Source organism: Zeus faber (genome assembly GCF_960531495.2).
Source record: "Zeus faber genome assembly, chromosome: 10".
NCBI lineage: Eukaryota > Metazoa > Chordata > Actinopteri > Zeiformes > Zeidae > Zeus > Zeus faber.
The window spans coordinates 3888767-3916481 of NC_137199.1; the positions used below are offsets into that span (position 1 = coordinate 3888767).

The 27715-nt window shown below is 43.3% G+C and overlaps 3 protein-coding genes across 3 annotated transcripts in view; all 3 read left to right on the forward strand.

The window, feature by feature from the left end:
- The window catches only part of LOC307235560 (matrix-remodeling-associated protein 5), a 36711-nt gene extending 34010 nt beyond the window's left edge, over positions 1–2701 (forward strand). The window contains exons 16-17 of the mRNA XM_080007687.1: positions 331–1477; positions 1629–2701. Coding sequence (XP_079863813.1) covers positions 331–1477; positions 1629–2182 — 1701 coding nt within the window. The 3' untranslated portion in view covers positions 2183–2701. The remainder of the gene's footprint in view (positions 1–330; positions 1478–1628) is intronic.
- A 2740-nt stretch (positions 2702–5441) lies between these two features.
- On the forward strand, positions 5442–10399 carry rab33a (RAB33A, member RAS oncogene family; the record flags this gene model as incomplete). Its single annotated transcript, XM_080008015.1, has 4 exons — positions 5442–5792; positions 8734–8874; positions 9973–10053; positions 10175–10399. 4 exons carry the CDS (start codon positions 5442–5444, stop codon positions 10397–10399), a joined length of 798 nt encoding a protein of 265 aa, XP_079864141.1.
- A 4501-nt stretch (positions 10400–14900) lies between these two features.
- The window catches only part of fmr1 (fragile X messenger ribonucleoprotein 1), a 30494-nt gene continuing 17679 nt past the window's right edge, over positions 14901–27715 (forward strand). The window contains exons 1-12 of the mRNA XM_080008529.1: positions 14901–15273; positions 16209–16261; positions 16386–16479; positions 19025–19096; positions 21130–21278; positions 21423–21516; positions 22051–22167; positions 22785–22955; positions 24537–24615; positions 25215–25330; positions 25545–25631; positions 26062–26311. Of these exons, the coding sequence (XP_079864655.1) occupies positions 15223–15273; positions 16209–16261; positions 16386–16479; positions 19025–19096; positions 21130–21278; positions 21423–21516; positions 22051–22167; positions 22785–22955; positions 24537–24615; positions 25215–25330; positions 25545–25631; positions 26062–26311 (1333 nt within the window). The 5' untranslated portion in view covers positions 14901–15222. The remainder of the gene's footprint in view (positions 15274–16208; positions 16262–16385; positions 16480–19024; positions 19097–21129; positions 21279–21422; positions 21517–22050; positions 22168–22784; positions 22956–24536; positions 24616–25214; positions 25331–25544; positions 25632–26061; positions 26312–27715) is intronic.

Below are 27715 nucleotides of genomic sequence, written 5' to 3' on the forward strand. Positions count from 1 at the left end.
CCCAGGATCAGGGGTGGCTGTATATCTGTTGTTCATCAGAGCAATTGATGAACACAGGTTAAAATCACCCATCCAGACACACAGGGAGAGCCTTCATCATGACAACATTCAATCTGCTCCTGGCTTTTTACCTCTTGCCACTCTCCAATAAACGTTTATGTCGGCGAGCCCCTAGAAGAGCCACTCAGGTGGCGTGTGGCAGTCGGAACTGCAACATATGTCTTTAGAAAGTGCAAATGAAATAATGACACAATTCAAATCAATATCACATTATTGTATACATTTAAGAACTAATTTAAAACCTTCTCACTCCGTTCTTCATCCCCTTAGGTTGACTGCGTGGCAACAGGCCTCCCAGATCCAGAAGTTTCCTGGAGCCTTCCTGATGGAACCATAATTAATAACGCCCTTCAATCAGATGACAGTGGTGTTCGCAACCGTCGCTACGTCATCTTTGGAAATGGAACCTTAGTCCTGCAGCAGATGGGCAAAAAGGACGAAGGTGACTACACCTGCTATGCCAAGAACAAACTGGGCAAAGATGAGAAAAAAGTGAGCGTCAAAGTAGGACCAGATGCTCCGAGGATTATATCGAAATCACAATTGTTGGTGACAGCAAAGTTGGGGGAATCAGCTAAGTTGAGCTGTCAGGCAACAGGTGAACCCATGCCAAGAATACTATGGATTTCACCTGGTAATGACGTTATATTTGCATCATCAGAAAGATACCAGGTTTTGGAGTTTGGGATGCTACTGGTAAAGAGTGTGACACTAGCCGATCAAGGGAAATATGTGTGCGTGGCCCGAAACCCAGCCGGCGAGGATGTTAAAAATTTCCAACTCGAGGTAGAATCCCAGGAGCCTCATATCAATGGTGTGAAAGGGAAGAGTACAGCAAGGGTTTTGACAGTCTCATACCAAACAACTCAGTTGGATTGCCATTCAGTGGGAAACCCTGAGCCCAGGGTCTCATGGGTCACACCTTATGGCCACACTCTCCCTACACCCTACCTGGGTGGTCGTTTCCAGGTTCACCACAATGGAAGCTTGGAGTTGAGAGGGGTAAGGAAAACCGATGAAGGGAGGTATACATGTCTGGCCAAAAACACCTTAGGTGAAGCCTCGTTTTGGGTTCAACTTGACGTGGCATCACTAGCTGAGAAGCCAAGCTTTGCCGTGCCCAATATTGAAATCTTATCAATCAAACAAGACAGTGGAGAAATAACACTTGAGTGCCCTGCCCGCGGTAAGCCGCACCCTGAGTTTGCTTGGATCTTACCCAATGGAACAGTGTTATCCCCTGGTGTCAGACTCCAACGTTTTGTACATCACCTGGTAAATGGGACTCTCCAGATCTCCCAACCAGCTGCAACTGATAAGGGAGTGTACCGATGTGTAGTGAAAAACGTTGCGGGACAAGTGGAGAAACGCTATGCCCTGGAGACGGGGAGAAAGCCAGTGATCAGAGGATCTACAGGTACAGTAATTTATCACTGACAGTCTTAATGAGAAAATGTTATGCAGCATTGAGACCAAGGTTGACCCTTAGATAATGAATAATGATGTGATATTGAATATGTGATGTGGAAAATATAACACACAACCATTGCTTTTTTCAACCCCTCCAGGTGGTATAAAGATTACATACGGCCACAGCCTGAACCTGCCATGCTCTGTGGATAGCTGGCAGCAGGTGTCAATTCAATGGACTCTACCCAATGGCCTCATTTTGGACAAACCCCAAAGCACTGGTCGGTTATCTCTTTTTGCCAATGGGACACTACAGTTAAAAGAGGTTGCCACATTTGACAAGGGAACGTACATCTGTAAAGCCTCCAACACGTTTGGCTCGTCGACATTGTCTTATCCGGTCACGGTTATGGTCTACCCGCCACATATCACTAATGCACCAGCCTCCATCACGAGAGTCAACAGAGGATCCCCAGTGACAATCAATTGCATTGCAGCCGGTATTCCTAAACCCGAAATTTCATGGACTTTGCCCGGACGTACCACGTTGGTGCCCCACAACCGGTTCACAGTCCAGGGTGGGACCCACATGACGGAGGAGGGGAGTCTGGTTATACAAAACCCAATGCTAACAAACTCTGGCATTTACAAGTGCAACGCAAAGAATGCCCTTGGGACTGATTTTAAATCCACATACTTACAGGTGATCTGAAAAGTAAAATTTCACAGTTTAGGGAATGGCTAGATGAAAATGTTTAATCTGTAAGGATTTCAATACCAAGATTAAAATCGCCAAATTTACAAGTGGTTTAATGGCATGTTGCTGAACAATTTTGATTTTAACGGCACAATTTCCAAACAAGTAAGCAGATTTTGCAGCAAATTATCTGCAAACTTTACTTTACTGTGTATTTTTGCCTTCACAGTGTGGAATGTGTCTCTAATTTGCAGGTCACTTTCGTGATATCGTTGACTATATAATGTATTTACATTTGAAAATACTGCCTCAGCATAACTTTTTTTCCCTTCATATATAATTTAACATTCCTCTTTTAAGTGTCTTCCTACTATGACGCATATGGCCAGTTGTTGTGAAGGTCCTACAATATGCACCAACAAATAACATATAGAATTCATGGCATTTCAAGTTATTAAAGTAAATTTTCCCAGGACAAATACCACCGAATGCCAAATACCAGTTATTTTGATTGTCTTGGGCTTTATAATAAAATGCGTCTTTCTAATTTCATTGGATACATTTCTATCTCTTCATGGTGCTTTTCATTCTCTTCTCTATTAGTTGTCATTAGCTTTTGTAGTAAATTTGACTGCTGCTATGGTCAAAGAAACACTTGATCAAAATTTGCTTGATAACTTCAAAAAGTAAATCGCAAAATATTTTTTTTACCTCGTCATTATCATTTAAAGATAGTGAAAGCGCATTGCTAGGGTCATTATAATGATACTCACTTATGTAGCTACAAGGCAGTATAAAGGGGTTCAATCCATCGGGCTATTTACCAAAATAATTTCCAGAGGAGAGGATGAGAGGCAATGCAAAAGGCTTGTACAAACAGGTAACAGTCCACAGTGAAGAAAAATCTGTTCACGATCATTGATTGTTGAGTCAATATATTTCAAAATAGGGTTAAATAAACTCATATTTTCACTGCTGTTAAGCAGTATTGATATGCTAGGAAAGTGCTATTTGGAGACAGGATGCAGGCTGACATAAGTTATTATTTCTCAAAAAATATTAAATGCTCTTATGAAACCTACAGTAGCTAAGCTGATATATGAATTTGTTACCAGTCATGGTTTATTTTTTCATTTTTAAATTGACTTGAATGAAACCAAACAGAACTTTTAATTCATGTTTCTTGGAAATGCCACATGCCCCTATGTACGATTGCGTTAAGGTCTTGAGTTGTATGCATGTTATTGACCTGACCCATGTTTGCTTGATTCAAAAAAGGGGCTTGTGGTCAGTGGGCAGCTGGTCATTTAGTCACACCCATGCCTGATGAAATCTCTCCATTGATGTATCTGTAAGTGTTTCAGTTGGTGCTGGATAGAGAGACGTTGGCAGAGAGCCACAAAAGACACATTTTAATCACAAGACTGGAGGAGGAAAAGTCCATTTGTGAAGTTGGGTTAGAGGACAGGTTCACCATCTTTCACCACAGGCTGTTTGTTCCCATAAACTGTTCATATCACAAACTCGCTGAGCACTATTGAAGAAATGTACAGATCTCACTGTGCTGAAACACAGTCCAACAGGACTGTTTAAGCCTTGAAAAAAAAATAATGATCATTTGCTTTTTTGTCAGATTTTTTAATCAGGTTTTTTAGGCTTTTATTGACCGTTTTGCGCTTCTGCAAATCATCTTGTTTTGGAATCTTTACAAACGTAAAAGACTAGAAACAGGAAGTTACACCGCTTTAGTGTATTTGTATTGTATTGTAGCTCCTCCCAACATTCCCTATCTTATTCTGATACTCCACGTACAGTATTTGTGTGTGATTTGTGTTATTCTCTGGATTATGAATGCCCCACTGAGGCTTCCTCTCAGACAGATGGGCCTTTGACGGAGGAAGGAGAAGGAGGCTTTGTCAGACACAAATGCTGGAATTGTTCAATCCACAGTGAGTGTATGGATGTTTATGTGTGTCTCTGTGGTGTGGATTTGTGTGACAAATAGAGAAAGAGAGACTGTGTGTGGTGTGTGATAATGTTGTGCATATGCCTCAGAAATAGATGCTGCGCTTGTGTGTGTGTGTGTGTGTGTGTGTGCGTCTTTGGAAAATAGTATTTGTGTGTGTGTGTGTGTGTGTGTGCGTGTGTGTGTGTGTGTGTGTGTGTGATGAGCTGATTAGCATAATACATCACAGCAAGTGTGCGACAGTCTGCAATTGTCTGTGTGTGTGTGTGTGTGTGTGCGTGTGTGTGTGTGCACTTGCGTGTGTGCGTGTAACAGTATGTGTGAGAGGGACCCTATCAGAGAGGAATGCATGTTTTTTGTGCATGTGTGCAGAAGTGTGTGTGTGTGTGTGTGTGTGTGTGTGTGTGTGTGTGTGTGTGTGTGTGTGTGTGTGTGTGTGTGTGTGTGTGTGTGTGTTGATGTATCAGGGTTAGGATTGTCCCGCAGAAAGCTATAATCAAAATGACTATTTTAGGGAAGTGTCCTGTTCTTTGACCCACATCTTGTTCTGTCAACCTGCTGAATCTATTTCAAGAACAGGCTGTAGACTTTGATCTTCTGTCTATATTGTTATGATTAATGTCACTTTTGTCCAGAGCAAGGCTACATGAGGCTACATCAAGCATTTCCAAACTAGGGATGGCTGATATTGACAAAATCAAACATTGTTTGTTGTTCATCACTTATCTTTACAAACACCTTGATATCAATAATTCAAGGATGTTTTGGGTCGACTATCAGTACTTTCATATCATATTGACATACAACAAATATTTTTGAGAAACGATCATTGGTAACGTGGATATTATAACCGTCAGACAACATTTAACCACATCGCTTTTACAATGATCAAAATCCACAAGATATCGCGGTATCGATATTATGTCGACATATCGTCAAGCCCCAATACAAACGTCAATGTTCGGCATGATCAGGCAGAGTAAAAATGTTGTTACCTTTCTCTCATTACTTTTCTTCTTTTTACCTTTTCCACCCCAAGAGTGCAACGTTATCATCGCTCCACCTCTAGTCTCCTCCCTCCTCCTTGCCCACCCTTCCATCCACACATAGATGCATCCTTCAATGGATCCATCCTCCCATCCACCCATCCTCCCATCCTCCCATCCACCCATCCACCCATCCTCCCATCCACCCATCCTCCCATCCTCCCATCCTCCCATCCTCCAGACCCGCCCCCCTCCCTCCCTTCTGACACACAGGGAGAGGGAGAGAGACGAGCCCGGACTTGCGCATCATTCCTCCGGCATAATGACCAACGAGGAGACCCGGGCGGGAGTGGGGCCCAAAAACACGGCGGATCGGCCCAACGACAATGTCACGATCCTCACGTCCTCCGTGGATCTAGCGAGAAGCGCGAGGGGCCGCTCGAGCAGCGGCGACACCGCGTCGCACCTCACGTCCTCGATGGACCTGAGCACGTCGCTCGAGCTCAGCATCCAGACGCGGATCTTCAAGATCATCGTCATCGGAGACTCGAACGTGGGGAAGACCTGCCTGACGTTCCGCTTCACGGGGGGCAGCTTCCCGGACAAAACCGAGGCGACGATCGGCGTGGATTTCAGGGAGAAGGCGGTGGAGCTCGAGGGGGAGACGATCAAGGTAACGGATGGGAGGACCCGTGACAAAGAGCCCTCCGTCGGCTGCCTTTTCTGGGATGTCGGAGGTTTTATTTGCTGGTCTAATAATCCAGTCTCTCGCGGACTGTGATCGATGTGACCCTCCAATGAATTCATTGTTGTTAGTCTTTGTGAATGAATAAGCATTCTCCATCATCAAATTCTTTACAGCCCAGTGCAGGCCCAGTCGGTCTAGACCAGTGGTTCTCAACGTGGGGTCCGGCGACCCCTCAGGGGTCCTTCAAGAGGTTACAGGGGATTGCATGAAAAATGATTAATGGTTCAACCTGCACCTCTATTTCATGTACAGGCGTTTAGAGAAAGTGCGATCAAAACAGCCATTGTTGTACATTATCTAATGGTCCTATTATATTTATGTCTATAGTAAACTTATAGGTATGGAATTTTAGACTAAATCAAACTATTCTCAGTTGGGGGTCCCAGAGACAACATCTTATCGAATGGGGTCCACGGCATATTGCGTATGAAATTGAGGGTCCTTGAAATAAAAAGGTTTTGAATCACAGGTCTAGACGATAGCCAATAGCAGTCTATAGCAATACCTTAGTGACGGTGGAATTGGATGAAAACATTGTTGCTGCAATCTTAATAGAACCAAAATGAAAAAAAAAAAAGATTGATCACAAAGGTTAGACATTGTGTATTCCAAAACCCTACAAACAAGACCGGTTTGTAAGGCTTTCTAATATGCTAAGCTTTCTAATATACAAAATTGCAATGCAAATTGCGACCTAATATTTTTCTTTTTTATATTAGTCTTTTCTTTCTTTTCAAAACCATTACCTCACCCTCTCCAATTTCAGTAAGACAGTCTGTCTGCAACCTCTAACTGCCCCCTAACACAAACACACACACACACACACACACACACACACACACACACACACGCACAAACACACACACACACACACACACACGCGCGCACACACACACACACACTATTTGTAAATTTAGTCAGTCAATTATTTATTGTGAGTCAGTTGCACTTATCACACATGGCTTCACCTAAAAACTAATTTCTGTTACATTGTTGAATTCCCGATATTGTTCCTGCACGAACAGCAATGTCAACTGAGAGCTGCGACTTGTCACCTGGAACAGTAGCATTAACACGGACATAAATAAAGACAACAACACAATGTAGTGTTTTTATTTAAGCTTCAATAGCACAACTACTTCTACTGCAACCAAAATGTATCAGATTTTGTATAGTCTCCAGGGAACACGTTTTTATATCGCTCCTTCTGAGAATCCTTCGTGCAATCACACCGGATTTTTGTTCCATGTCTTCATGGTTTTAAAAAACAATGCAACGGAACTGAAAATAACATTGTTCTACAGAATCGTCGAGATGGACTACACTGTTCATGCCACATCTAACACAATGAAATGCTTTGGGTGTGGAAAAGAGGGTCAGTGGCAATAACCACATCTCATCATTTCAAATGGGATTGGGGTGTGATGTTATGGTCCTTAGCACAAGGGGCTGAGTTAAGGGCTATGGTGATGGGACATGACACGTTTACACAGCAAGTAAGAGAATACATATTGGTATGGTACAGTATGGTAAGGTGAACATTTCACATGTCATACATCATTAAGTGGAAAGGCAAAATATTGCCAAATTTTGACATTAAAGGGATAGGCAGAGAGAAAAAGAGTAAGAGTGAGAGGAGGGGACAAACATCAAATCTATTTAAAATGTTGACAGACTGGATCGAATGCTAAGCTTTTGTGATTTTCTTAATCTTTATGACCCTGGTGAAAATATACACGAGTGGCAGAGTAGACCTACTTCAGTACTATAGAGAGTATGTAGCGAGTTTCCCTTTGGGCTTCAGAGACTGAAGCTCTGTAGACAAACACCTTCCCTAAGCTTCAAATACTTGTTCTTTGAATTCAGAGCGTACAAGAAGGTGTGCCTTCAGCCCGCCGGACAGAAGTACCGCAGTAATAATAGATTAGCTCTGCCTGACAACATGTAAGCCTAATATCTCCACTCACCTTCCTTCGCCTGCCAGCGGCTGGAATATCAACTTTACACCACAGAACACAGATTGCTTCACTTGCAGTTTTTCCTGATAAATGGTATTAACTAACTATGGTATACTATTTTGTGCAATTTTGTTTTCTATATCTGGTAGGTAATACCATGCCCACACGTCCAGATGAAGCCGCAAAACAACAATAATGCGTTCGGCAAAACAATGTTAAATATTATAAACTGTTCTGTATCTCTCTTCTGTCTATGGAACACCCTTTGAGTCAATATTAAATAAATAAATAAATATGTCTATGAAATAAATCCTGAAATAAATAAATAGATAAGGCAATAAATATATAAATACATGTAAATATATAAATTCGTAAATACAGCTTAATAGATAAATATATATATTTTTTATTTTTAAAAGGATGTTTTTTCACAAGACTATTTTTATCAATTTCAGGGGACTTTATTTCATAATTCCACTTTTATTTATTTCATGGCACCTTTATTTCATAATGCCACATTTCTATAAATGCCAATTAATGAGGTGTGGTTATCTCACAGATTCAGAGCCGGGGAACACTGGCGGTCTGGCGCTTCCGTTGCCGCTGTCTACGCAACAGTGGTTGTTGCTCAGAGCTGGTCCTCAGCTCCCGATACCTCCTCAGTTTCCTCCTCGGTTACCTCCTCGGTTTTACCTTTATTTATTTATTTAATATTAAATCAAAGGACGTTCCATAGCTGCCCGCCTGTATTCAAATTCAAGCTGTGGTGGGTACATACGTGAGTGTACTGTATATGTACAATAAGTATGTATATTCACTTTATGAGACACTGGGCAGTGACTGCAACCATGGTCAAAGAGAAAACCCAACACCGACCAAGGATCAACGATCTGTGTCTACCTCTCCAGGTTCAGGTTTGGGATACCGCAGGACAGGAGCGATTCCGTAAATCCATGGTGGAGCACTACTATCGCAATGTCCACGCTGTAGTCTTTGTTTACGACGTCACCAAGATGGCCTCTTTCCGCAACCTACAAACCTGGATTCAGGTGAGCCGTGACCGGCTAGACATGCTGTCAGAACACATTTTAGACCAGTGGGGCGGTTTCCCCTGTCACACGCCATCCGAGTATTGTCGGGGCGCTCCGACACAGAGACACAGGCGATGGAGTTGAAGAGTACCAGTTTTATTGTAACGAGTTTGCAAGGTGAATCAAGCCCGGAGCAGATGGAAAACATGTTATGACAAGGGCTCCTCTCCTGTGTGTGTGTGTGTGTGTGTGTGAGGATGGGGGTTTTACCTGTTGCTCATTGATTACTCTAACGAGCAACAGGCTACAGCCACCCTGATCCTGGGCCCAATTGCTTAGACCCAAAACAGTTGGGCTGCTCAAACCACACCGTCTCCACACCACAAATAGGGCGTACCTAGATGTACAACTTAGAATCAGTAGCAAAGGAAAATTATCGACAAATATCTCCCCCTAATGGAAGGCATAGATACTACATCAACATTGCCAAACGTAATGGTCCTCCTCCACGAGGCTTCTTAAGGCCGGTTTATAGTTGCCGCAAGTCAGTAATGCCACTCATGGCGCACACGCTACCAGAGAGCACAAGCATTTACAGTTGCTATATACTGTAAACACAACCTTCCTTCGCGCCGCGTTCCAGAAAGTGGGGGGGTGCGCGCCCTCACACCAAATCTCCGTGCAACACTGTCGCGAGCACCACAATGATGTCATTCATGGCGCGTGCACTAAACGACACTATGGCTGCAGTGACCATAAAGCAGGCTTTAGGCTTCATAGCAGAGGGGTCTTGCAACGCCAGCTTTTTGGCGCACTTCAGGGTATAGCAATTGTGCAGAGATAGACAGGTCTATATGCAAAAAAGACATCCAACAGAGTATTCAATTTGATTTAATTTGGTCTCGTGGAGAACTTGCTCTAAAAATTTGCTTCCACTATTTTGTGGATTCTAAAGGCATTTGGTGTGAGTGCTGGCACGTCAGACAAACAATGTGAACGGGTTATTGTATCCGTATTTATTTGTTTATCTTATTGGATGAATGATGAAGTATTATTATTATGTGTTAAAATGACTTGAAGACTCTGATCTTTTTTTTTTGGTTTCTTTTTCCTCAGGAGTGTAACGGACATCGAGTCAGTGCATCCGTGCCCCGTGTGCTGGTGGGAAACAAGTGTGACCTTGTAGACCAGATACAGGTGAGGGTGTTCAAATCAAGAACGTCTAGAACAAAGCAAAACAGAACAGAATAGAACTGAATGTCATAAAGGTTTTTACACTTTTTTTTTTTACGCAATCTAAATGTCACCCCACTCGCAGGTCCCTTCCAACATGGCGTTGAAATTCGCCGACTCCCACAACATGCTGCTGTTTGAGACGTCGGCCAAGGACCCACGCGAGAGTCAGAACGTCGACTCCATCTTCATGTCGCTGGCCTGCCGCCTCAAGGCCCAGAAGTCCCTCCTCTACAGGGACGTGGAGCGGGAGGACGGGCGAGTGAGACTTACCCAAGGGACAGAAACAAAGAGCAACTGTCCCTGTTGAAGTCAAATAAAAACAGAATTGGAAGCAGGGGTTAGGAGGCAGACGTGGAGGGGAGTGCCTCGTGCCAGTGCATGTCGCAAAGGAAGGGGCGGAGCATGAAGGGAAGGGGGGAGAAAACTGAGGCTAATACAAGTGAGACTTTTACCGAGTTTGGCTTAGAGATCAGGAACTTGGGAGGGTGAGACTCGAGACACTCGAGAGAGAGATGTTTGTTACAGGAGAAAGGTAATGGCATAATGTCAGTAACAATGTACGGGCTATTTAAAGAGTGAAGAGAAGGGACAGTTTGCTCCCGTTTGAGAAGGAGCAGATGGAGCGAGGACAGTAAGCCGCTCAATAGATTTGACAGTGGAAGTATACATACAGCATATTAACACTTTACTGTTGTGCTCTCTCTCTCTCTCTCTCTCTCTCTCTTTCTCTTTCTCACTGTCTCTCTCCCTCTCTCTCTCCCTTAATACCTTTGTAGATACTCTTGTGATTCGTGAACCTAACAAGCCTATCGAATATTTATTAGGCTGCTGTTCATGAACCAGTTTTGGGATCTTTCAGGAGCCATGATCACAGGCCATGACGCTTTTATGTAATGTTTTGTCTTCACAATTATTTGGACAATTTTACGTACAGTGTTGTTATAGTTTTTTAATAACCACCTTGGCACTTGTCTAATATACATTGGTTCACCTTGCAAACTCCACTTCTACAGAGATGTTGGCAATGGTATTGTCACCCCATTCAATTCTGTCAAGGTGAGAGAGGCAAAATATACAACCTCATCAGATATTTTTAGTTAATTTAGGCAGACTCTGTCCTTGATCTATAGGACCAATAAGGCCCTATTTTAATTTGTCTTACTTTTTGAATACCATACGTCATCAGAATAATAATCTGGAAGCCTGTTACTGTGATGTAAGCCTATAGCCATTGCCTTGGAGCAACGTTGTAACAATATTTAAAGTTTTGATGTTACATGGGCAACTTCCTAAACTTATCTAAATAGGCAGTATTGCTTAAATGAACCTAGAACAGTATGGAACTGTAATGCAGTGATATCGAAGAAGCCCTATGGGAACAATGAGAGGAATAGTCTTCCCCCAAATACACAAGATCCATAGTCAGGCTCTTACAGCGCAATGCAGGATATTGATCTTTGGAAGTGATCTCTCTCTTACCATTATGCACAGCACGGTTCTTCTGTAGGGAGTACCATCATGGCAAGTCTTATTCTGTAAAGTTCACCCCCACAGTCTTCACAGTTTTATTGATCTTAACACCTCCAGGTCATCTTACCCTTGTTTTGTCTTAAATAGTTATTAAAACATCATTATTTCTGGCTATGACTCTATTCTCCATGGGGGCCAGGGAGAATACATAAAAACAACTGTGATAACATCCTTGTACAGATTCTTATATTTTATCAGCATATTTACAGCGAGGGGACTATTATGAAGGTGTGTGTGTAGATTAATTCATCTGTGACAATGAGAATCTTTGGATGATTGGGGCCTCACAAAAATCTGCATGAACATGTATCAATTATTGACTAGAGATATATTTTGCAATTACATATTAAAATCACTGTATTTTAGATAGAGGATCGTGCTGTAGCCAATAGCACCTTCTCGAGATCAGAGCCCTTGAAGCCTTTTGCTCAACTAGGCCTTAATCTAATAATCTGACTGTGATATTCTCCTGCTGCAGTGTGTCTAATTTTTCCCTTTCTTAAAGTTAAAGGGTGATACTGGAGCAGCCTCTCTAGGGCCAAAAGTAGATTGTGGTCCACGCTCACCTGCATTGTTGTCATGGAAGAGTTTTGTAATGGTTGCTGTGGTAACTTTCCCACAGAACCTGAATGTACTGAATGAGTATCATGTATGCATGATCGTTTTTGTTGTTAGGGAGCGTGACTTGAATATCAAATGCTTACAAGGTTTTGTCAGGTAATTTTTTTGGAACCTTTTTTGTATTTCTTTTGTATTACTTCACCATTCCCACCTACAATATTACTCCACATTTTCAGCATTGTTCCCTCTCATGGCCACACAGGCAACATTCTACAGCAATTGTTGGGTCCTTGTGTATCATTTTATTCTATTTGACTTCAAAAAGAGATTTAAATTCACACTTAGTCAAAAGTTAGAGCCACAGGTCAACCCAAGTTGTGGTAATAAAAAAAGGTTTGGTGATACTCAACTGTCTAAATCAAATGGATACATTTCTTGTACTTCTTTTGTGGCTAATTCATCCCCATAATGGGCTGCAATGTGATAGCCTATAATGTGATGTAAGAATACATTTTGGTAAAGAAATGTCTGGATTTCCTCACAATAACAATCAGAAGTGAATAAACATACATTTTAAATTATTTCAAATTATTGTATATGCGTTGACTTCAATTTATGTAAAACTATGCACCTAAAGTTATTTATCATAACGGTTCTCCAATCGCATCTTACATTAACAGTTGATAAAAGGGTCAAATATAAACCATTATAAGGGATGGCTGTAAGGCATAAACCAACTTGTGTGAAGGTCGCTGTCTTGCCTTTCTTTAAAACATGGAAAATAATTAAAAAAACAAAAACCGTGAGGGACCCTTAGGGGCCGCGGACCCCAGATTGTGAACCCTTGGACAGAAATAAAGTCTGTGTCACATGAAGCCTTTCATATTCAAACGTTTGTCACGATTTGATCGTTGTTAAAAAAAAAAAAGTGCTGTTGTTAAAGAGTGTTTACACTTGAAAAAAAAAGTTGTATTACTTTGTAGACGGTCCCTCAATACGCCACACCGCCCCACGGGGAAGCAGCAGCCGCTTGTGCGTTGCGGACGTACATCAGAATATCGGTTGAGTTTCTTTTTAATTAGACAGTCAGACATTGCAAAACGAGAGCACGTCCGTAGATGCTCTAAAACGGTACAGTCTAAAGGTAGAGTCGCGGGAGGCCGCAACTGCTTTCTCTGTCATTACAAAACTGAAAACGAAAGTAAGACGGTGCGTTTGGGTCAAACTCGGAAAATGCGTTAACGTTGCGTTAAAAAAATGTATTGCGTATGTGCTATGGGGCCCCTGGCTGCTTGGGGCCCCAGGCGGTTGTTTACCTTGCCTAAATGGGAACGTCCGCCCTGATAGCAGCTGTTTATGTACCTTAACGTACCTTCGAGGGCAATCTTAAAAAAAAAAAAAGTCTGGCCAAATGTTCTATTTTTGTTGTCCACAAATATTCACAGAGCCATACTGTTGCTTTGGTCGGCACGATTCATCGTTATGCTGAGCTAAGGATTTGGTGGATCCATTCTTCCATATGTCACTCAAATCTATACGATCACACAAATCATTCCAATCAAATCAGGGGGAAACAACACGGCAATGCCCATGGTCAACATAATGATGACCCATGCTGACTAAAGCAGCAACACTATAGTATTAGTACTGTTGTTACTATAGCGACTAATAGTAACATTTGTTTCATTGGGTGAAACGTCATCTTCATCCCATCAACAAAAGCTTCACGTGTTTTTGTTTTTTCCATTTTAGTATGATTATCATACAGTATGATAATTGTAGTATTATTATTAGAATTATGAATGAGAGGAGATTCATTGTTATTGTTTTGCCTTTGTGTTGTATTCTGCTATTTGTTTTCTAAGCCTTGACCCGACGACCATTTGAGAGCAAATAAAAAAAGTGAAGGGGTTCAGGTTTGTATTATTCATTTGACAGCAGGCCTGGCGGTGTAAACCAAGCCTCAGGAGTCGACTCTCTCGGTTTCTCTGCTTCGTTCTATTTCCAGTTCTGTTTTTCTTTTCCTCACATATTGCATTTCTATTTGTTTTCTCTGTGTGTCTGCGTCCGGGGTCCTCCGTTCACTCTGCACATTCTCATAACGCCTTCGTCCTCACTCCCTCTTCCTTTACGACTCCTTTCCATTCGTCCTTTTTGTCTCTTCCTTTTAATCTCTCTATATTTTTCTCTTTTGCGAGTTCTTCTTTTCGTTGGCAGCTCTGATAAATCAATCAAGTACAGGCGCAAGGTATACACCCCAATCCAAGAACGCAGATAAAAACAATAAACATTTAAATATTATAATAATAATAATCAAATGGCCTCCGTACTCTTTATGTGCCACACCCATATTTAATTCAGGAGAGAAAGTAAATATCTCAACAATCTCACGAAGAAACATTTCAAAGGCGTTACTTGAATCATTTTGGAAGGTGGGTGGACACACACACGCACGCACACGCACACACACACACACACACACACACACACACGAATGCATTTCTTTATTGAACTTTAACAAACAGTGGTCAGGCTGATATTGTATATACTGTGGAATCGTGTATGTCAGAATAATATATGTATATAATAAATAGATAGTAGTATATCCCCAGCCTCCCGTGCTGGACGCCTGGTCCCTCCGCGCATCCTCAGCCTCTGGGGTTTGACGGAGGAAGAGAAGCGCCAGACGTCACATGGAGAGCAGGGGAGATGCTGCGCTAGCGCCTCAGCGTCAACACAACCGCTACTTAGCGGCTCATTTAGCAGCTTTTCGAACTGGTCGCTAATCCGGAAGTGCGAGAACGCTCCCCAACCAGACGCTAACGCCTGTGCGGGGTGCAACGCGGTTGAGAAGCATCTCAAAGCCGTCAGTTGTCGTGGCCTATTCCCTCGCATCTTTAGCTGGCACGGCTACACTGGCTAGCTGGTGAACGCACCGTTAGCCCACCGAGCTATTCGCCTTGGCTGGCTAGCTAGCTAGCTACCTTGCTAAAGGCTAACGGTAGTGTAGCTAGCTAGCGAGCCGTGTTCGTCGGCGTCATGGACGAATTAGTCGTGGAGGTGCGAGGAACCAGCGGGGCTTTCTACAAGGTGAGTGGGGAACTATTTGAAGGAGCTCCGCCAACCCGGTGAGCGGAGGGTCGGATTCTCCTGCCTGGCTCGGGGAGCTATCGGAGTGAATAGCAAACATTTAGCACATTGGCCTTGTCGTATATGCAACGATCTCGAACGCAAACCCGAGTCAATTGTTGCGTTTGTCCGCCGTATGCGTTGAATTCGCGATTCAACCCGGGTCATTTAGAATGGCGGGCACGGTTAATGCGTATGCGGTCACAAAAGCGGGATTGGTGACTACGTGATGGTGGACGTAGCGTGAATGGCATGGAGGGTTGATCACCCAACGGGCAGTGGTTGAGTTGACGTCTTCGTGGTATTTCGGCTTTTGAATCCCCGGAGAACGACACCGGGACGGGTCGTGTCGGTCGCGAGTCCGCGGTACAATCGCTTTGGTTTTATTGTCCGGTTCGTCAGACAGGAGCCGAGTCAGGAAGTCAGGCTGGAATCTACTTTGTGGTCAAATTCAGCCGAAATCACCCCCCAAAAATACGGTTTTATATATCACACACACACACACACACACACACACACCATATGGGGGTTGGGCGGGAAATCGTTGACAATGTTTTAGTCTTTCTTTCGTTTTCCCCTAAACCTCCGTTCCACTGATCCAGTATCAGGTCGAGCCGGCGGTCTTGGCACTTACCGCGTCGCGGAGGAAGTCGTTGGTATCGGTCGGCTTCGTCCTATTTCATCACATTTATTAATGATGATAATAATAAATGGAGATTGAAATTCTCCCTCTTTTGAAATAAAAGTACCGTTGGCCATCATAGAGGAATTCCTCTCAAAATGGACAATTTTTATTGTTTTTTTTATCTTCAACAAATTGTTCGACAAGATTAAAAGTTTAATCGATCAACTCTGAGCAAAACTTGACATTTTCTTCACCTTTGGTGTCTGCGCAGGCGTTCATAAAGGATGTTCATGACGGATCTGTAATGGTAGCGTTTGAAAACAAGTAAGTCTCACACACACACACACACACACATACACACGTCTATTAGCTCTCTTAAATTTGGGTTTTAATGTGTATTTATTTCTGTGTGTGCATTTGACTCATCATCCTCGGTCTGTTCCTCCAGCTGGCAGCCCGAGCGTCAGATCCCCTTTCAGGACGTCCGTTTTCCACCTCCAACGGGCTTCTTCAAAGAGATCAACGAGAACGACGAGGTCGAGGTACGATTGTTGTTTTTGCCTTTTTTGCATTTATTATATACATTTTTTCAAGCTTTAACGCCTTGTCCCATGCGGGACGAGCACTTCTTTATTATAGGTGATTTATGAAATGCGGACATCCTGAGTACCCTCGCAGCCCCTTTGCGAGGCGTACGTGTTCTTCACTGACCCAGGGATATTATAGTAAAATGCCATCGTTATTTGACGAATTTGAGGAAATGGCAAGATTATTAGCTGGTTATGTCGTTATGATATCTTTGTCCTTTTAGAAAGTTTGTTTCTGCTTTTATTTATTATAATAGACTAGGGATGCAACGGTACAGTAGGCCCGCGGTTTGGTTTGTATCACTGTTTTTGGGCCACGGTAACGATACGGTTTTGGTATCTTTATATTTAGAGCAGCACTATGTAACTTTTTTACCTTAACATAACAGCCTTAAAGTCATTTTGATGGAACACTGGCTTGACTCGAACGCCTGTTCTTGCACTATGTAACTTTGGTGTTCTGGTACAAAACCGTTGGAAAAAGTAGGTTATTCTTTACGGCATTACGTCTCTTCCTTGATGCTTGGCTCCGGTATTTACCATTTTTTTCTCTGGCAAAATTTATTCAAAATACAAAACGATGAATTACAAACTTGCTGGTGAAAATGTCCGGTAATAATGCTCATACAAAACGTAGCCGCTCCACCTCCCTGACCGCACGGATGAGCCGAGCCAGTGGTGCACCCCCACCTCGGCCAGCGCGTGCAGGCACCCCCTTTACTGAACCACGGCGTTTGTTTGACCCTCTGACTTGCACGTGCGAGCTGATCTGCCAGGCCAAGCACATCTGGTACCTACCGGTAGCAAGGGGCCGATCCCCACGTCCTCTCTCCCCACAGCTCCCCCGGAGCCGCTGGGAGAGTGGCTCCAGAGGGAGCCACAGACTGAGTGCTCGCTGAAGTGCGAAGGTCTGTGCAAGAGGTGCCGTAACCGAGCTGTACATTATATATGCGTTTGAAACATAGACTGTTATTGAAACGTGACCGATTAGGTTCGTCGGTTTGTCCGGTTAAAATAAATGATTTGACACTGGACCGAGTTCTATGACGTTGGTGTGAAAGTGCAATTGCACTCAGAAACTGTAGGGGCGCCGAATACCAAAAGTGACATAGTGCTGCTTTAAGAAAAAATAAAGTAAAAAGGTGTAATAAATGTTTTTAAAGTAGTCTACCATAGATAACTAGTGTAACACTGTGTGTGTCTGTGGGGAAAAGGGAGACGGAGGGTTGTTATAACTTGCATAGGATAGTGGGTAACTGGCCCAGGTGTCTAGGGGGCGGGTCCCCGGGGAGTGTGGAGGAAGCACAAAAGACAGGTCACAATTGTTTTATTGAATTATTGAACAGTTGTCCAATACATCTGGACAAAACAATTAAACTAAAGATCACACCACATGTAATAATTGTGTATTAGCTAAAATGGCAATCTTCAGTAATTTAAAAAAAAATAGGGGAAAAAAAAACCAATTTATAACTTAGGTGAAGTTGTCAAATAAATCAGTGTTTATAAATATTGTGTCATATGTAGCTTAAAACAAGAAGACAAATGTTCTGGAAGCTAATTTCTATAAAGACAGCTTGACATTTGTTATTTATCTATTTATTACTAGTTTTCCCAAAGGTAAATAAAGAAATGATTCACCTTCATGCTCTGTTTTCACCAGTTTTTCAACTTTCCTGATATCAGTCACCATATTGTTGTTGGTGTAGGTGACACGGCAGGGCTCAAGACTGCGGCTATTTTAGTGCTACTACATTTTGAGAGACGAAAGGTTAAAAGCGTAAAACGTATCTGTATTTTTTGTAGACAGTGTAGGGTTCTTTATATTTAGTTGTGAGTATGTGCAAATTGTCAGTGTAAACATTACGAAGAAGTCCCAAGGTATTAAATTAGTCTGAATCTTTGCACAGAGACGGCGCTATCAGCTTCCATGAATTCAACGCCATCTGGTTATTTTTGTGGTCGCATTGATGGATAGTGCAGATTGTACCTGTGGAACTCTTCGCACAACCTTCCTTCGGACGCGTCCATCTTGAATTACCTCAAGCACACGGCGCCGAGTTCCTAAAATTGGGAGGTCCGTGCCCTCAAGCCACGCGCCACTGTCGCAAATGCGCAATTACGTCATTTATGGCGTGCATACTAACCGACACTACGGCTATGAACCAGGCTTAATTCAGTTAAAATGGAAAAATTATGAATGTGTTGTGTTGCATGTCCATTTCAGTGGTGCTCCTAAATTTTGTGCTGGTGCCCCTAAAATTTTCAGTAGGAAAAAGTTAGTCCGGCGCCCCAACCATCGTAAGTCAGAAAGACGCCCGGCGAAAGGCCATAACATACCGTGTAACATTACAATCCCTACTATAGATGAGAACAATTAACTTTAGATTGGACCGGTTTAAACTGTAAAAAAAAAAAGTTTGCCAGAGTATTTAGGCATAATTTGATCCTTTTTCTATATTTTAAAGGAATATTTGTGCATACGTGTGTGTGTTATTAGGTCTACTCCAGGGCCAACGACAAGGAACCGTGTGGGTGGTGGCTGGCCAAGGTTCGCATGGTCAAAGGAGAGGTAAGGTCTGCGGTACAAGACTGTCACAAAGTTTGCCATCGTGCTTGTACATGAAATTATCAATTTTGAAGAGAGTACTTGAACATCATTCTTTGGTGTCATTTCCCGTCGTCCTGGGTGAGAAGTGTACGTGCGCAGAGGCACCGCAGCTTCTTCATTAAAATATAAATTCAAATGACATAGACCCCTGGAAGTTGATCCCAGGTCTTGCCGTGCTGACGGTGCCCCAGAAATTAACCTTTAAAGCAACTCCGATTTTATTGGATTTAATTTTGGACCAACTCTGAGACACATTGGCACCATTTCAATCTGTTGCTCCCTTGCTCTCTTCCCTGCGGTCTTTATTTCTCTCGTGTCCTGCTTCCCTGCTCTGTTCTTCCATAGACCCCATATCCCCCCTTTTGTCCTTGCACAAGACTATGTATTATTTTTAATCGTTCTGAGTCAGAAGTTGACAATGCGCTCCAACTCTTGTCCCCTCTCTCTAGTGTTTAGTGCTGGGTACAATATGCTACACCTAACTAAATGGAAACTTTAAAACATTTTAGATCGGGAAGCAAAACTTGCAATTTACAAAAGCAGGAAAACTACAATACAGAATGATGTAAAGAGTGTGGGCGTTTCTACCCACAGGTACAGGTTTAGGGAGGGAGACAAAGTCTCTCTGGCAGTTGGGTGTCAACATGACGTGAGTTGTGTTAATACTTCAAACAGGCTCGCTAGTCAAAACGGGAACATATGGGCTATCAGGGTTATGCACCACGCAATTCCCACTACAAGACAAAAGAACACTTAGGAAAACTCCCAGCTGGGTCTGACCAATCAGCACTAATGGGGCTGATTAGTCGGACCTGGTACAGCTGCACTGCAGCGGGAAGAACCCAGCGCCATCACCTGCAGCTCGCGGCTTAACCACCTACCCGATGCCCCAGGTCGTCAAGCTACTTGGAAGTGCTACTGGCAGATTCCTTTGTCTCCAGACTCCGAGGAAACATCGGCTTTCTCCACGCCACAGGGGTTGCAAAGTTTGTCACACTTCCTGCAGTTGCAGTTATTAGGGGCCCCAGTCACCATTCAGAGACTCATGGACCACACCGTCACCTGCGGCCCGTGGCTTAACCATGCCCCCTCGTCTGCCACAAAGAGGTTACCCTGTTGTTTGGTGCTCTGATAAGAGCCAGGGTGTGGGCTGATTTTAGGTTTCACTAACTGATTGAGGTGCAGGATTCAAACAACAGTGGTGCTACAAGGACATAATTTGCCCTGTTTAAGAGGGAAATGTGACCTTTTGATTCCTTGGTGTGGTGATCAGTCGATCACAACCGTTCAGCCACAACATTAAAACCACCTGCCTAATAGTGTTTAGTTTTCCCCTTGTGCCACCAAAACAGCCCTGACCCACCTAAACAATGTTTAGGTAGGTTGTGCGTGTCAAAGTAACATCGACATGATTGCCAGGACCCAAGGTTTCCCAGCAGAACATTCCCTGAGCATCACACTACCTCTGCCAGCTTGTTTTCTTTCCATAGTGCATCCTGGTGTGCTCTTCCTCATGTAAACAACGCACATGCATCCACATGTCATATAGCAGTTTACTCCTGGTAATCTGGCATTTCCTGATGCGCTCCTCTGTGCACCCCCTGTTCCTCCAAATAAAAAAAAAATATATATATATATTTATAATGCTATTTTACTCCGTTCCTTATTGAACAAAGCAAAAGAAGCACTGTGCATAATGGTCCATGCGTAAAGGACACTCTTACCCACCCCAATCCTGCACTGACAATATTTGCCACATTACGTTCTCTGGCCGTGACAAGCCCCCCCCCACCCCCCCCCTCCCAGTAAAATTGGCAATTGCTGCCCCCCAGCGATGGCAGATTGGAATTTTGCACGATCACACAAGCCTAATTATGATAACATATCATTTTTATAAATTATTTATTTATTGCTTTTTTCATTGAATTGTCGTCCACTTTGTTTGTGCCACTGGAATCAGTAGCTTCTCTTTCTCTCTCTCTCTCTCTATCCAGTTTTACGTCATAGAATACGCCGCGTGTGATGCCACGCTAAACGAGATTGTGACGCTGGAGCGGCTACGGCCGGTTAACCCGAACAAACCCGCCACCAAAAGCACCTTCCTCAAGATCAGACTGGATGTGCCGGAGGACCTACGGCAGATGTAAGTTCCACACAGGCCGGTGCATGACGATCAATGACGACAGAAGACTGTTGGTTTTTTTTTTTGGTTTTTTTTTGACCAAGGGTTGCTGTTCACAGAAATAAAAAGAGCCTCGCAATTGATGAACTTGTGCATTGTTGGCAGGTGCTCCAAGGAGTCGACACACAAAGACTTTAAGAAGGCCGTGGGAGCGTTCAGCATCACCTACGACTCTGACAAGAAGCAACTGGTCATTCTGGTTGGTCCTATGCTCATTTTCTTTTGTTTTGGTTTTAAGTGGTGGCGGTGGTGTGGGCCCACTTTACTACTGCTTTGTTACTACCCAACCTTAAAATGCCAGTGAGAAGAACAGACTTTTAATTGTTCTTACCTTAGGAAGACATATCCTAACTAAAGAGCAGATTTAAAGGTGAAGTTGTTTGGCTGCAAATGAAGTGAGAATTCTTGACCATTGCTTGTTCTATGGAAGCCCAAGGGTTCCAGATATCACCAATAGGCTGTCTAATGAATCTGAAGTATAGTTGATATAATTTAATACAATAAGTTAAATAATTGGAATGAATTGTTGCGTGTATGTTCAATAATTTAGCTATTGCCAATCTTCCTTGTCACTTGTATGGTAATAAAGGTGCATCTTGAACACCTGCACGGTGTCTGCTGCAACAAGGACTCTATTCAGATTGGCGCCCCCCCATCCAGTCCTTTTGCAGAGATTGTATAAAGCCTGCCGTGATAATACGTGTTGACTTAAAGGGTTGATCTGGTTTGGCAGTCGGTGAATGACATTTCGATGAAGCGGGCCAACATGATGAGCGACATGCACTTCAGGAGCCTTCGCACCAAACTGTCTCTCATGCTAAGGAACGAAGAGGCCAGCAGGCAACTGGAGGTACACACACACACACACACACACACACACACACACACACACACACACACACACACACACACTACTGCAGTGGCTCCTTGTGGATTCATGATAAACTCCCACTGTGCTCCTATGTTTGGCCACATGATTGGTCACAGAGATTGCATGTGGAGTTAAGCACTATTTTACATTTTGTTTTGATTTAGTTGCATGGAACACATGGAAAGAACTAATAAAGTCAAAGAACCGCTCAACTCCAAAAGCAAATAAAAGGATGATGTCATGTCATGATGCAATAGTTATTTATCTGTCCTTTAATGCAGCTGCACAATGAGCCTGAGCTGTTCATCGCTGTGGCAACTTTGTTTTGATTAAGCCCACAATTTAGATGGTAAATGTTTTTTATTTACCAGTGGGCATTAGACATGATATTGCAAAAGGAGGACAAGAACTCTGTGTCTTATCCCCTCATAATATTTGGTCGGTGTAAAATGCTTCCTTGGATGTGAATTCTAGTCTTGGTGTTATATATAGAGTGCCCCCACCTAGTCTGTTACTTGGTTTGTGTGTGTATACTTGTTTCTGTCTTTTTTATTTCCCCATTTGTCTCACACCCTCAACCTCTGTCCTTTGCCCAGAGCTCCAGACAGATGGCGTCCAGGTTCCATGAGCAGTTTGCGGTTCGGGATGACCTCATGGGTCTGGCCATTGGGACGCACGGGGCCAACATCCAACAGGCCCGCAAGGTCCCCGGGGTCACCACCATTGACCTGGACGAGGAGACATGCACCTTCCACATATATGGAGAGGTACAGACGTGGACAAATTTGTTGGTACCCTTACAGCTCATTGAAACAATGCTTCATTCCTCCTGAAAAGTGATGGAATAAAAAGCAACTTTCTCATGTATATCTGCATGCCTTTGGTATGTCATGGAGTAAAGCAAAGAAACTGTGAAAATAGATAAATTATTGCTAAAGAGATAGAGAAATTATATTCTAAAATGGCCTGGACAAGTTTGTTGGTACCCTTAACCTAATATTTTGTTGCACAACCTTTAGAGGCAATCACTGCGATCAAGCGATTTCTGTAACTCTCAATGAGACTTTTGCACCTGTCAACAGGTTGTTTGGCCCACTCTTCCTGAGCAAACTGCTCCAGCTGTCTCAGGTTTGAAGGGTGGCTTCTCCAGACCGCATCTTTCAGCTCTTTCCATAGATGTTCGATAGGATTCAGATCAGGGCTCGTAGAAGGCCAGTTCAGAATAGTCCAATGTTTTGTTCTTATCCATTCTTGGGTGCTTTTAGCTGTGTGTTTTGTGTCATTATCCTGTTGGAGGACGCATGACCTGTGACCGAGACAGAGCTCTCTGACACAGGGCAGTACGTTTTGCTCCAGAATGCCTTGATAGTCTTGAGATATCAATGTGCCCTGCACAGTTTCAAGGCACCCCGTGCCGGACACTGCAAAGCAGCTCCAAAACATTACCAAGCCTTCGTGTTTCACGGTAGGTATCGTGTTCTTTCCTTTGAAAGCTTAATTTTTTCGTCTGTGAAACTGATGTGACTTGCCAAAAAGCTTCAGTTTTGACTCATCTGTCCAAAGGACATTCTCCCAGAACCATTGTGGCTGGTCAACATGCATTTTAGCCAATTCCAGTCTGGCTTTTTTAATGTTTTTCTTTCAAAAGTGGAGTCCTCCTGGGTCTTCTTCCACGGAGCTCACTGTCACTCAAAAAGCGACAGATGGTGCGATCAGACACTGATGTACCTTGACTTTGGAGTTCAGCTTGTACGTCTTTGGAAGTTGTCCTTGGCTCTTATTCTTCCATTCGCACTATCCGTCTGTTCAATCTGGGGATTTTCCTCCTGCAGCCGCGTCCAGGGAGGTTGGCTACAGTCCGATGGACCTGAAACTTCTTGATTACATTTGCAATTGTAGTCCCAGGAACATCAAGCTGCTTCGAGATGGTCTTATAGCCTTTACCTTTAACATGCTTGTCTATCATTTTCTTTCTGATCTCCTCAGACAAACTCGCTCCTTTGCTTTCTCTGGTCCATGTTCAGTGTGGTGCACACGATGATACCAAGCAGCAGAGTGACTATTCTCGATTTATATAGGCTGGATAACTGATTATAAGATTGAAGACGTGTGATACCGATTAAAGAAAACAGTTTGTTTGAAATATCACTATAATCCAATTTTTTATAATCTTTTCTAAGGGGTACCAACAAATCTGTCCAGGCCATTTTAGAATATAATTGATCTCTTTCATTCAATTTTAATATCTGTGTCGGTTGTGGCCCTGTTAATTGTGATGCCGCAATGTCAAAAGTTCTGTCTCTCTCGCTCTCTCTTTATATCTTATAATTTATAAATTTTTGTCCCAGGACCAGGAAGCTGTCCGTAAAGCGAGGAGTTTCTTGGAGTTTTCTGAAGATGTCATCAAAGTTCCCCGGAACTTAGTAGGTAAGGATGGCAATTTCCATAAGGTGTAATGAGCAGGGTTCTTACTGGGTCCTTGAGGTGTTTGAATTGCTTGAATTTTGTCCTCAGAAATGTAAGTACTGGAATACCATGAAAATGGCTCCTTTTTCTGCTGAAGAGCTTGAAACGTGAAAAAAAAAAAAAAGAAAAAAAAAAAAAAAAAAAACCTGTGATATTACCCCCCGGTTTTGTTTTTCAAATCCAACCATTCCAAACCATTCCAGAATCACTTTTTTGACAGATTATGCCAGGGAAATGTAAATTTAATCCAGCAAGGTTGGAAGTAGACACTCATAACAGTAGATGACAATAAGATTAATAATAGGTATGCCACTATAAATAAGACAATGAGACTAAAATATACTTTATATTTTAATCACTTTTAAAATCAAATTACATTTGTTTTGTGTGAAGTCCTTGCAATTGAAAACAAATTTTTATTTTTATTTTTTTAAGTACTTGAAAGTCCTTGAATATGTAAAGTCCTTGAGTATGATAAATGTCCTCGAGTATGATAAATGTAATAATGAAAATAAATGCATCTCGTCTTAAAATAATTTATTTTTCCTCCTGTTCCGCAGGGAAGGTAATTGGCAAGAATGGCAAACTCATCCAGGAGGTGGTTGACAAATCTGGCGTGGTACGGGTTCGTATCGAGCCTGAGAACGACAAAAAGCCAGCAGCGCCGGCTGATGAGGTCAGTACGACAAATGCTGCTCATGTGAACCCTAACCCTATTCAAACCACATAATAAGTAATTGTTAGTTACACTGCCAAATGACAAGTAGCAAGCTTCTTATGATTGAGCTTGAATGCAGTTGTGATTGCAGTACTTGTTTATATCTCAAGCTGTTACTTGGGTTTAAAAACGACTTATCAATTGTGAATCCAAAGTCTGACCTCCATTACAGGGAATGGTGCCATTCGTGTTTGTGGGGACCAAGGAAAGCATCTCTAACGCTAAAGTGCTGCTGGACTACCACCTCAACTACCTTAAGGTCAGTGTGTCCATCGGCCTCATGCCATTTCCGACACAGCGTACCAAATGTCTCCAAATTGAATTGTCGAATCAATTAATAATTAAACGACTGATGTCATTTTGACATATTCTCTACATATTCCACATTCAAATTATTATAATGAATATTTCATGATAACCTTTTTCCACAATGGTACTGCTTTATCTAACGGCTGTGGAATAAATTAATAGTTATGGTATTAATTAGGGCTGTCAATTTACTGCGTTAATTGAGTTAATAAAGCAACGCAATTAATACATTTTGCCCCCTGACCTTGTAAGTCACTGTACTTTGGACTATTTGAACTGCAAAAATCGAGGCGTCATTGCCTGCCTGGTTGATGTGTTTCCAAAGGCAGTCGCAAGTGAGAGATGTAATTACATGATTTAACTATGTTGTCTCCCCACAGGAAGTGGATCAGCTGCGGCTGGAGCGCCTGCAGATTGACGAGCAGCTCCGACAGATAGGAGGTGGAGGCAGTGGCAGCGGAGGGGGGACGGGGCCCCGGAACCCCAAAGACAAAGCCTATGTCTTCGACAACGGAATGGGGCTGGGCAGAGGTGGCGGTGGCGGTGGCAAGCCCTACATGGGCGGGGGAGGGAGAGGCGGCAGGGGGCGACGAGGAGGCGGAGGCGGCGGTGGCGCCCCTTTCACTTCAGGTACCGTTTGCTGCCAGTGGACCTATGACTGAAGTTAACCATGCCGATAACCATCAGTCACATCCACTGGGTCTTATTGAACCCTCTGAAGAAGTGATTTGTATATAATTTGTGTCTTTCAGAAATCGCATACTATTTGGTATTATGTTATCTACTTTAGCTGCATATTTGTAGTTCATATCTCTATCCACACTTTGGTTTTCCCATCTGTCTCCAAGAGATGCTCATAGTTTGATTTTGAGGTGCCATGGTATTCAGGTCAATGAGTCTAATCATCAGTCGGAAACCCGTCGGTTGACTACGATTCTCAAGTCGAGCAGTTGTTTTTTTGTCAGTCAGTGTGGATTACAATAACAGTATAAAACAGATATACGCTTCTAAAAATGCATAGGGATAACATTTCAATGAAGAATTATAAATAAGGGGAATCATAAATATATTTTTAGGTGTGAATCGTCCGCGGATACGGCTCTCCATGCGCCCACTCGTGCATGGGGCACGAGTGGGTATCGTTGTGATTTTAACGGTGCCAATACTGCTTATTGATCCGGTACTTTAATGGGGGGGAGAGGAGAGAGAGCGAGAGAGCGAGCGAGCCCATATATCCTGAAATTCCAATTTGCCAGTCAGTTTGTCAAACTCCACCCTGAGGCGGGCTGAGAGGAGACCAATCGTCATCTGGGCCGGATCTACTGACCCCTGACAGTGTTCTTTCTGCTTTTCCAAATGGCCAGTTTTGCCACTCCTGAAACTGTGTTCACCAGGACATGGACAGATTTGTTTGACAAAGTGTGAACAGGACCAAAGATAAAAAAGTTAAATGAGAAGCTCTCCCCCAGACCCTGAGCCCACCGCTCCAGTAGCCCGAACAGCCCCTGCAGCCTAGGACACAAAACAAACAGGTGCTGCAGCGTCTCCCTCTCAGAGCAGAAGATGCATCCCACCCTGGAGCTGGGATCCAGGTGTGCCAGATACCTGTTTGTGGCCACCGCCCCATACAAAATACTTCCCTGGAGGTTCCCCACCAGAAAAGAGAACGCCAGCAGCCAGTAGGGGATGCTCCTGGGCCAAAGAATTGAATCCACCCCGACAGCTGCACCCCTGCCAGAGAGCATAGGTGTGCCACCTTGATGCAGGTGTAGTAGGCTGCTTACTTGCCACTGCCTCAAACCCCCCCCTGCTTGGGAGTAGCAAAGGTCAGGAGGCTGTCCTGCTCCTCCTCCCCCTGCACATCTGGAGAGACCGTTAGCGAAGGACACACATACTCGTACTCACCGCCCCATTGGTCAGACAGAGTACGGTTCTCCATAAAAGCCCTATACAACACTGGCAGGGAAGCACGGACTTCATCCACCAACCTGTGCAACAGTCTAGAGGATCTAATGCCTGTTATCTCCATGAGCT